The 12,246-nt window shown below is 46.6% G+C and overlaps 1 protein-coding gene across 1 annotated transcript in view; it reads right to left on the reverse strand.

The window, feature by feature from the left end:
* The window catches only part of trim67 (tripartite motif containing 67), a 44,504-nt gene extending 32,646 nt beyond the window's left edge, over positions 1–11,858 (reverse strand). Inside the window, exon 1 of the mRNA XM_078244732.1 lies at positions 11,001–11,858. Coding sequence (XP_078100858.1) covers positions 11,001–11,813 — 813 coding nt within the window. The 5' untranslated portion in view covers positions 11,814–11,858. The remainder of the gene's footprint in view (positions 1–11,000) is intronic.
* Between the last annotated feature and the right edge of the window lie 388 nt (positions 11,859–12,246).

Genomic DNA, 12,246 nt, shown 5'->3' on the forward strand with positions numbered 1-12,246 from the left:
TTCCTCCTACTGGGTCTTAAAAAAGAAAACAGCATGAGTAGATTCACAACTGTCAGGCTACCCACAAATATACTACTCTTTTCCCCAGTGATGTATTGAAACCATGTGCTGTGATCTTATACTCAAATGCATACATTTTAGATCTGGGCAAATATTCAATATGAAGTATCACTATAAAAGCAGTGAGTTTCCGATCTACATAAAAGCTTCATGAACAGAAAGAAACCACACCACAGATCACAACAGACAGGCCGCCGGCAGCTCAGATGAACATGCTTGTCAAAATGTTTTGTCAGAGTCCCGGTGGATGAGAAAACAAGCGAGACAAAATGTTTGCTGTCAATATTAAATTATGTAACATGAGAGGGAGTCACAATTTCGGCGAGGGTAAACTAAATCTGATTCAGTCATACACTAGAGATGCATTTGAAAGACACCAGTAAACAATCCATATCTAAAACACGACGCATGTAAATGCCAATGTGGAAACAGGACATACAGTATTATCTTTGTCCTGATTATTCATCATCTTTCCTCATGACTGAAGGGAGAATTGTGTCACAAATCTCAAGTCAGTGAATCTGGTGAGTGTTACCCAGGATAAACAATAGTTGGTACAAACCAGCCCTCCTGCCACACCACCTGTGTCGATAGTGCCTTGAGTTACTATACCGGAATAAATCTACATCAGCTGCCCACTGACCATCTGGTTTTCTCTCTTTCTCTTTACCACACACTTGGTGCATGCCACATTAAAAAACGAAGTTAAGTTCTACAAGAAGATTCCATCTTTATTGGATATCTGTCTACATCAGACGACAAGTCTGTGAACTTGCCGTCAAATCTCACTAACGGGCTTTGCTTAACATCTTTTTGCACAAATATATTACGAAACCATTCAAGAGCGCATCAGCTGACATACAAAAATATTCTTGGACAGTTGAAAAGGAGCCATATAGAGGGCCAAAAAATGCAGGTGCATTTAAAGTCAGGAAAACATCCGGAGAATCTACTGAGACAAGCAGCTGACCAGGGAGCAAATCACTGTATGGGCAATGGTTTACAAAAATAAGCAGTCGACTCACCATTTCCCAACTCCCAGATCTCATCAACAACTACTTAAAACAAGGCATGTTTAATGCAAATATGCATGCTTCCATCCATCCATCCATCCATCTTCATCCGCTTATCCGGGGTCGGGTCGCGGGGGTAGCAGCTCCAGCAGGGGACCCCAAACTTCCCTTTCCCGGGCCACATTAACCAGCTCCGACTGGGGGATCCCGAGGCGTTCCCAGGCCAGGTTAGAGATATAATCCCTCCACCTAGTCCTGGGTCTCCCCCGAGGCCTCCTCCCAGCTGGACGTGCCTGGAACACCTCCCTAGGGAGGCGCCCAGGGGGCATCCTTACCAGATGCCCGAACCACCTCAACTGGCTCCTTTCGACGCAAAGGAGCAGCGGCTCTACTCCGAGCTCCTCACGGATAACTGAGCTTCTCACCCTATCTCTAAGGGAGACGCCAGCTACCCTCCTGAGGAAACCCATTTCTTTCGGTCATGACCCAGCCTTCATGACCATAGGTGAGGGTAGGAACAAAAACTGACCGGTAGATCGAGAGCTTTGCCTTCTGGCTCAGCTCTCTTTTCGTCACAACGGTGCGATAAATTGAATGTAATACCGCACCTGCTGTGCCGATTCTCCGACCAATCTCCCGCTCCATTGTCCCCTCACTCGCGAACAAGACCCCAAGGTACTTGAACTCCTTCACTTGGGGTAAGGACTCATTCCCTACCTGGAGAAGGCACTCCATCGGTTTCCTGCTGAGAACCATGGCCTCCGATTTAGAGGTGCTGATCCTCATCCCAGCCGCTTCACACTCGGCTGCGAACCGATCCAGTGAGTGCTGAAGGTCACAGGCCGATGATGCCATCAGGACCACATCATCTGCAAAAAGCAGCGATGAGATCCCCAGCCCACCGAACTGCAACCCCTCTCCACCCCCGACTCACGCCTCGATATCCTGTCCATAAATACTACAAACAGGATTGGTGACAAAGCGCAGCTCTGGCGGAGGCCAACTCTCACCTGAAACGAGTCCGACTTACTGCCGAGAACCCGGACACAGCTCTCGCTTTGGTCGTACAGAGATTGGATGGCCCTGAGAAGGGACCCCTCACCCCGTACTCCCGCAGCACCTCCCACAGTATCTCCCCGGGGCACCCGGTCATACGCCTTCTCCAGATCCACAAAACACATGTAGACTGGTTGGGCATACTCCCAGGCTCCCTCCAGGATCCTTGCAAGAGTAAAGATCTGGTCCGTTGTTCCACGACCAGGACGGAATCTGCATTGTTCCTCTTCAACCTGAGATTCGACTATCGACCGAACCCTCCTTTCCAGCACCTTCGAGTAGACTTTACCGGGAGGCTGAGAAGTGTGATACCCCTGTAATTGGCACACACCCTCTGGTCCCCCTTTTAAAAAGGGGAACCACCACCCCGGTCTGCCACTCCTTAGGCACCGTCCCCAGACTTCCACGCAATGTTGAAGAGGCGTGTCAACCAAGACAACCCCTCCACACCCAGAGCTTTAAGCATTTCTGGACGGATCTCATCAATTCCTGGGGCTTTGCCACTGTGGAGTTGTTTAACTACCTCAGCAACCTCCACCAGGGAAATTGATGCCAATCCCCCCTCATCCTCCAGCTCTGCCTCTACCATAGAGGGCGTATTAGTCGGATTTAGGAGTTCCTCAAAGTGCTCCTTCCACCGCCCCTATTACCTCCTCAGTTGAGGTCAACAGCGCCCCATCCTTACTGTACACAGCTTGATGGTTCCCCGCTTCCCCTCCTTAGGTGGCGAACGGTTTTCCAGAAGCACCTTGGTGCCGACCGAAAGTCCTTCTCCATGTCTTCTCCGAACTTCTCCCACACACGCTGCTTTGCCTCTTTCACGGCAGAGGCTGCAGCCCTTCGGGCCCTTCGGTACCTTGCAACTGCCTCCGGAGTCATCTGGGATAACATATCCCGGAAAGACTCCTTCTTCAGTCGGACGGCTTCCCTGACCACCGGTGTCCACCACGGTGTTCGTGGGTTACCGCCCCTGAGGCACCTAAGACCCTAAGACCACAGCTCCTCACCGCAGCTTCAGCAATGGAAACTTTGAACATTGTCCACTCGGGTTCAATGCCCCCAGCCTCCACAGGGATGCACGAAAAGCTCCGCCGGAGGTGTGAGTTGAAAGTCTGTCGGACAGGGGCCTCCTCCAGACGTTCCCAATTTACCCGCACTACCCGCTTGGGCTTACCAGGTCTGTCCAGAGTCTTCCCCCACCCCCTGACCCAACTCACCACCAGATGGTGATCGGTTGACAGCTCCGCCCCTCTCTTCACCCGAGTGTCCAAAACATATGGCCTCAGATCAGATGAAACGATTATAAAATCGATCATTGACCTTTGGCCTAGGGTGCTCTGGGTACCAAGTACACTTATGAGCATCCCTATGTTCGAACATGGTGTTCAGTTATAGACAATCCATGACTAGCACAGAAGTCCAACAACAAACAACCACTCTGGTTTAGATCAGGAGGCCGTTCCTCCCAATCACGCTCTCCATGTGTCTCCATCATTACCCACGTGCGCGTTGAAGTCCCCCCCCAGCAGAACTATGGAGTCCCCAACTGGAGCCCCATGCAGGACTCCACTCAAGGTCTCCAAGAAGGCCGAATACTCTGAACTCTTGTTTGGTGCATATGCACAAACAACAGTCAGAGTTTTTCCCCCCCACAACCCGCAGGCGTAGGGAGGCGACCCTCTCGCCCACCGGGTTAAACTCCAACGTAGCGGCGCCAGCCGGGGCTTGTGAGTATCCCCACACCCGCCCGGCGCCACACCCTGGGCAACTCCGGAGAAGAAAAGAGTCCAACCCCTATCCAGGAGTATGGTTCCAGAACCAAGACTGTGCGTAGAGGTAAGCCCCACCAGATCTAACCGGTAGCGCTCCACCTCCCGCACAAGTTCCGGCTCCTTTCCCCCACAGAGAGGTGACATTCCACGTCCCCCAGAGCCAGCCTCTGCTGCCCGGGTCTGGTCCGTCGAGGCCCCTGACCTTCACTGCCACCCATGTGGCAGCGCACCCGACCCCCAGCGGTTCCTCCCACAGGTGGTGGGCCCATGGGATGGAGGGATGTCCGCCACGTAGCTTTTTCGGGCTGTGCCCGACCGGGCTCCGTGGCAAACCCGGCCACCAGACGCTCGCTGACGAGCCCTCCATCTGGGCCTGGCTCCAGACGGGGGCCCCGGGCTTCCTCCGGGCAGGGTCACTTCATCCCTTCCTCGATTTTTCATAGGATTTTTGAACCATTCTTTGTCTGGCCCCTCACCTGAGACCACTTTGCCTTGGGAGACCCTACCAGGAGCACAAAGCTCCAGACAACACAGCCCTCAGGTTCATAGGGACACACAAACCTCTCCACCACGATAAGGTGATGGTTCCCGGAGAAGAAAATATGCATGCTTCACCAACTTAATGGCGCATTTGTCCCCTGAAATTTTTAAAATTTTGTAGTGCTTTTGGTGGTGGGTAGTTATGTCCAAAACCGCCTCCATGTTTTTCCCCAATTCATTAAAACCCAAAGCAAAGTATCCAAGATTTCAATCCAAACAGGAAGTGAAAAGGTTCATGTTGAAGCAAAAGAGTAATTATGCATCATCTCATTTGGTTAAAGACACACAAAAAATGTTTTTCAGCCTTTCAACGTCACAATGACTAAAATGAAATGTGTGGGCTAAACTAAACCAGAAAGTAGACATGTTACATTTTGACACTGTGACACAATGACACTAATCAACAGGCCCAAACAGAATCTGCGCATTTTTTTCAGCGGTCATCCAGAATGGAAATCAGTGGAATTTAGTGCTTTTCTGCTTGTGATGGAGATGTGTTAACATTCTAAGCAATTCTAAGCTCATTTTAATTTATTTTAAATCCGCAGAAAATTCCGTAGACAATTCAGTGTCAGCAGATTGCGTGTTGCCCTGCTAATCAAGACAATCCTCGAACAATGATCCCATATATATAACGGATGAATTATCCGAAAAACTGAATCTTAATGACAAATTGAATCAGATGCGATGAAACATGATTTTCAGCAGGTGACTGAGCTGCAAACAGACGTAAAGCATGTGGAGGGACAAACCTCAGCTCATGTTTTAGAAATGAGAGAGCTCACAACAGCCTAAAAATTTTTAGAAACTTGAGAACAGATCCCAGCAGAGCAACATGAAGATAAAGCAGGTGACAGAAAGAAGTGTGAGGAAAGACATGATTGTAAGTGGCCTCCTGTCGGAGCAGCTCAAAATACCAAGGGAGCAATTACAGTAGCGCACAGAAAATTGAAAACGGCACCAGGGCAAAAGGAAAAGATCTTGGGGAAAAGGATATATTTTGATCAACACTTATCTGCTAACATACAGAAAGACGAAAGATCTACACTTGCCCAAAATACTTATGTTGAATCATATTGTTTAACCAGCCAAGTTGAAGGTGTTTGGAACCGAGAGAGCACATGGATTTGTAGTTTCCAGGAGGAGGATGTAAAAGGTGTTCAAGAGAGAGGGAGTGTTAGAGGGATCCAACACTTGTACACACTGGAGCAGATAAAAGGCAGCCCTGTCTACTAGAAATTACTCTGCATGCTAATTTATTTTTCGATATGAAACGTAATTGCTCCCTGGATTATGCTCCAAGTTTTCCAATGCTGATAGTGCTACGTTTTTGTACCATGAACAATTAATAGGATACTGCTTTGGGTGGATGGTGGTTTAACCCTTTGGTTAAAGTTAGAAAGATGGTGGTTTTGTTCAATAATGTCACTTTGCTTGAGACGGTATTGCACTAATAGTTCAGTAGGGGTGGAACGGTACATGTATTCGTATTGAACTGAAACGGTACGGGCGTCACGGTTCGGTGCATGAATTTACATGGTATAAAAATAAATAAAACTTGCGTGCAAATTAATTAATGTAATGCGGAACTACTGTTAGATACGCGGGTTCTTTAGGGACTCCTAATCTGTAGCCCCGCCTTAGCTCTGAAGCTCTCCACCTATGTATGCAGTTTTAGTGAGTCAGAGATAGAGTTAGAGGACTCTTTAAGATCCCAAGTTTGGGAAAACTTCAGTTTCCCAGTCAGTTCCAGTAGTACAGACGAGAGAGTGGTGGATAAGACTGCTGTTGTAGATTAGTGTTATGTTTCCAGCGTCGCGGCTCCAAACCGTAACGTTAGTTGGGACAGATGCCTTGTTTCTTCAGGTTAACTATATTAGCTTTAGCCAGACAGGGAGCAGCTTTCTGCGGTGAAAAATGGCCGGGAGACGTCGTGATAACGTTGCGTTAATTAGGTAATTTAGTTTTTGCAAAATTAACCTAGGGGTTAATTACATATGTGTACCGAGTCGACCGTTCTCTGCGATATGTTTTCAAGCTAATCGAATGTGACCAGTTTCATAGCAAACCGCTAACTAGCTTATAACGCTAGTCGTCGGGGCAGAGGGTAAAGTAAAAAGTAATCGCTATTTCTATACCACTAACAAGGCTCAAAATAGCACCACACTTCCACGCTAGCATAATAAGGGTCCTTACTAGTGTGCAGATCGGGCTGCATTTTTCTGTCCGAGCCCGGCCCGCGTCCGACTGAGCAGTAACCGAACCCGGCCCGAGCCCGACAGGCATTAAGATATTTATGTCCGAGCCCGATCCTAGCCCGACACAGTTAAAAGCTTGTTTTATTCTCATACTATACGTTTGTTTGTGTGGAAAGCCCGCTTTTATTAAGCAACTGTAGGAAGGCATTCGGAAATGTCAACAGATGAGCACATCAGCGCACACGGGGCAACAAGCGCACGTTAACATAGGCGCGCACCTACATAATAAGCTTTTTTAAATTTAAAATGTTCAATGCCTTATTGCGCTGATGTGACCGAGCCCGACCCGAACCCGAACATCATTTCTAAATATCTGTCCGAACCCGGCCCGTCGGATACCACCGGGTCCCGACGGGTCCCGACAGGCTCGGTTCGGGTATCCATCCTCTAGTCCCTACATGTAAACCGAAGCATTGAGAAGTTTGTAAATTTGTAAGTGTACAGACAGTTTATTAAAAAAAAAAGATAGTTCCATTCGCATATACAGGCGGGCGCCATCTTGGTAAAGCAGTCACGACCAGTCAAACGACGAACGCCGTGCTTGAGCTATGCTACTGGTTACTGGTTGCACGGCGTTCATCGTTCGACTGGTCGTGACTGCTTTCCCAAGATGGCGCCCGCATGTATACGCGAACGGAACTGTTGAAGTGTGGTGCTATTTTGAGCCTTGTTAGTGGTATAGAAATAGCGATTACTTTTTACTTTACCCTCTGCCCCGACGACTAGCGTTATAAGCTAGTTAGCGGTTTGCTATGAAACTGGTCACATTCGATTAGCATGAAAACAGATCCCAGAGAACGGTCGACTCTGTACACATATGTAATTAACCCCTAGGTTCATTTTGCGCCGGATTTGTCCTTTAAGATGACGGCGCACACACTGAAACACACAGCAGGAGAACCAGAAACTCTGCATTTGTGGTTTTAAATATTTAACTCAGAGCAGTGCCAGAGCTCTTTACTGGACTGAGCTAGGTCAAACATATACACACAATAAAATACACATGTGGACACACATATGTGTGTATGTGTGCGTGCTTTAAATAGACAGTGTGTTTTCTGCTTGACTAATCAGAGGACACTGGATCAGTGAAAGTTCATCCGCTTCACTTATGCATATTTATGCCTTCTGAATACGAGTGTGTTGATGCATGAGCGTGTGAGTGTGTAAGTGTGCGTGTATTTGAGTCCCTCTGAGTGTGTAACAGTGGGATTGTCACCCCCGGGCAGCTCCATGATGTACTCAGTGTTTGATTTGCATCAAAATACAATGTTGATTCAAATGTCTTTCCTTGATATCACACACACACACACACAAATGCTGCAAAATGTTGCATTAATGTCTAATCATATATTTAAACACAGCTAAACTACCAATGCATAAGCAAAAAGCACAAATAAATACTCACACACTCATGCAACTGCTTCATGTTCACTCCCCAAGGAGTTTGACATAAACCGTAGCACTACTCGCAGTATACAACCCCAGGTTACACACACACACACACACACACACACACACACACACACATACAAAAAACAATAAACACAACCATCCTTTGCTGAGTCATGGCAGCCATTTCCTCAGTACGATTCGGCAGTAGCATTATTAATGTACAAGCTGTCTATAGTCAAATAAATTAATAGAATGTATACCTAAGGACAACATTTACAACAAAACAAACACTAAGCAATCCCCCAACAGTCTGTGCACGAGCATTTCTCTTGAGCTAAAGTGGCCTAGAAGGGTCTTAAAACCCAGATGGTGGAGAATGTTTCATTTAAAAGTACTGTCTACATATCTTGGTTTATATATATATAGTATAAGTCTTAAATATCAATATTAGCATCGGCCTCAGAAACTCTGTATCAGTCAGACTCTATTAATTGCATCTTTTGAATATTTTTTTTTCCTGTACATCATGGTATGACCAACTTGGTTGGTTAGAAAAGAGAAGGAAAAGATGCTAACCAGATGCAAGCAATACAGACTAAACACAGAATGAACAAACAAAGGAAGAGAGTGCTACCCACCAGAATAAAAAAACAGCTCTGAGTGACACTTTAAAAACTCCCAGCCATTTCAGCTTGTGATGCTTGGAGTATGTTCAAGTGCAGACCGAGAGGGGGGAGAGAGCCAGTCATCGATCCCCCTCAACATGAAGGACACCATATTAACTAAGTAGCGGCCATCTCTTATTCATACGCTGCTCATTACTTATCAACGCCCTCTCACTCCTGTACTCTGATGGGATTTTCACAGTCCATTTATGGGACAGAGTGATGGAAGGAGACAAGGAAAGACGGGCGGGAGTAGGTAAATGTGGGGGGAAGGAGAGTAAATAAGAGACAGGGATGGAGAGGTGAAGGGAGGCAGACATATAGAGAAGAAGAAGGAGAATGAGGCTGAAACGTGTGACAGATAAATGGCTGGAGGCTACCAATCCCACGGAAAACAAGAGAGACCGACTATAAGAGATTATTCCCAATGACCCACTTAGCAGGAGAGCGACAAAAATGGCTTTTAATTTAAGTCTGGGTGTGATAATCATGATGATGATGGCCTTATGAAATGCTGTCAAACAGTAAGTAGTCTGATTGAAGATGAAGAAAAAAGAAAAATCAACTACTGGTCCTGCAGCCTCTTAAATAGTACTTTTGATTCCCTTTTAAACCCTTTTGGTTACTGTGCCTGAGGCTAATTACCATTAATATGGTACTGATATTGTTGACATGTTACACCTATCACCCCTTGTGCAATTAAATCTGGGCATTTCTTAAGTTTCAGATTTTAACAGCAGTCAGATCACACTGCAACCTGAGAGGAGTGAACTTGAGCTGACCCCCCCCCCCCCAACCCCTTAGCTCACTTTTAAATTAATGAAAGAGTCGTTTAAAGATGAATTAAATCATAAATCACTTTATCATCCTTTAATTAAACAGGCGGGTGATGTTTAGCAGGCAGAGGTGGAGAGTCGAGGAGGGATGAGTTTGGATGGCAAAACACAGTGAGTGGTTTAGGTTCAGCTTTTATCCAGTAGACTTCACAGTGAATGAATGATTATTTGTGTGTGTGTGTGTGTGTGTGTGTGTGTGTGTGTGTGTGTGTGTGTGTGTGCGTGTGTCATAAATGTAACTATGCTTCAAATGAATATAAACCAGATCCAGAGTGCTGCACATATAGGTTTGAACGATACCAATTCAAATACTAATTTGAATAATGTTCACCAGTCCATTTTTTGATCATCTGTACAGCAGAATATTTCTGGGTTGTGTCAAGCCATTTTGCTGAAAATTGACACTTTTATATCATTATAGTATGCAAAATGGAACTCACTTTCCATTTCTCCCCAAACACATAGTTCAATCTATTTACCTCCTGAATATTTTTAATCTGCAAACCTCAACACCTACAGTTGAGGGAGAATATGTATCTTAAAACTACCTAAAACGTACTTGAGTAAATGTATTTAGTTACTTGATATGCATATGTCCTTTAAACAAGATCTTTTCTAACCATCTTTCTTAAAACTTGTATAAAAGCTTAATTTTGATTCTTATTTCTGTCCTGATCCTGCCTGAGGAAATACACCAAACACTTCTGCCCACACTACAGTCACTAGTGACATCACACACACATGTGAGCCAGTGTGGTCAACGCTGTGTGACCTAATCAAAGGATGAGTCATATTGCGTACACACACACACACACACACACACACACACACACACAGGGGGGGGTGTTTACCCCTACAGTGATTATTTAATTAAGTGTGAATCAGTCAGGGTTCTCTAATTTACAATGCGCCCCACATTCAGTAAACTCAACACAGGACGGCACGTTTTTTCCCTTTTCCAACATTTTCTACCTCATAGTGTAGCATCCTCTCCTTCCATTTACAGTAAATTCACTTAAAACATGACAAAGCAGTTACAGCACAATTTTAAATAACCAACACAAATACAAATGCATAAAGGCTAATATGGGAAAGGATTTGGTTTGAAAACATGTACGGTGATAGATAATACCTAGTATATCACTTTACTACCATAACAGTTTAACATGCCAGTGAGGGCACATCAGGTAATAAACAGTGTGTTTGAGAGCAGAGAGAGATGCAATAGTGTGTGTAAGCCATACAGCTCATTGGATTCAATAATAGCCTATATGGCTTTAAAAGGCATTTAGGTCTATTAGGTTCACTCTGTATGATATTTGTGTATTTAGGCCTGTGTGTGTGTGTGTGTGTGTGTGTGTGTGTGTGTGTGTGTGTGTGTGTGTGTGTGTGTGTGTTCGCTCACCTTGTGTTGTTTCCACATAACAGCCAGCGGTTTGACATCGTGTTTGGTGTGTTTCCCCTCCTCCAAACACTTCATACACACCGGAGTTTTGCAGCTGTAGCAGTACATGTTGAAGTTTTCCGCTTCATGATCCACGCAGGTTGCCGGTTTCCGCGCGGTGGCGGGCGGCAGCTGACCGCCGCTGCCTCCTCCGCTTGCCGCACCTACTCCTGCCGCGTGGTTCGGCGGCGGCGGCGGCACCAGGCGGTGCTTGGCGAGCGGACCGCGGGACGGGTGGCATCGCTGCTGACAGGCGTTACAGTAGAAGACGTCGCACTGCTCGCACATCACCGCCGCGTCCACTGGGTTGCGGTCGCACAGTTGGCACTTCACCGCGGTAGAAGAAGAGGATGCGGATGCGCGGCGGTTCTGCTGGTACCGCGACACGATGGCCTCTAGCAGCCGGTTCCGAGGGAAACCCCGGAGCCCCCGCTCATCCAGGGAGACGCTCCGGTGGCACAGCGGGCAGGTGAGGGAGCAGTGTCTGGGGTGGTTGGCCGGTGGAAACACCCTCACCCCGTTTGGAGACTTGAGCTGGCACGGCGTGTAGGAGCCGTATCCGCTGTCCGTCTCGCTGTACAGACTCATCTTGTCCATGTCCAGGTAATCGTAGTCAGAGCTGCCCGACGCTCGGCTCTGCACTGGGGTCTCTCCCTCCGGGGTCTGGACGGTGATGTTCCGAGCACAAGCCAGGCAGACATTGTGGGAGCACGGCAGCAGGATGGGGTCCTTGAAGAGAGAACCGCAAACGGGGCATTTTAACTCTTCCTCCATCGCTCCCGTCTGTTTCTGTGGACCGGGGGGAGAGAAGCAGCTTCAATGAAAACACTCTAGCACCGACTGACACGGACAGCTCCTTATGCGGCTCTGCGCAGGCGCAAAGGGGCGGGGATTGTGGGTTGAGTTGATTGATCGAGTTAATTTAAAGGCTCTGAAACACCACAGATCCCCTGATTGTCATGTTATTTACTCAGTCTTTGTCTTATCTGTTTTTTATATAGTTATCAATGTTTTATCTTATATTGTTGTTGGATATTTTATTTTTGTGTTAGGCTATTTTAATTGTCTGATTTGGTTTGCCACATTACAGTCCTGAAATGTTTTAATCCTGGTTCGAAAACACATTGTAACTTTGTTTTAGTAGTTACAGAAACAAAAACGTACTCATTATACACAGACATCTGACTATAGCCTATTCTATTTGTCA

Source organism: Sander vitreus, unplaced genomic scaffold (genome assembly GCF_031162955.1).
Source record: "Sander vitreus isolate 19-12246 unplaced genomic scaffold, sanVit1 ctg294_0, whole genome shotgun sequence".
NCBI lineage: Eukaryota > Metazoa > Chordata > Actinopteri > Perciformes > Percidae > Sander > Sander vitreus.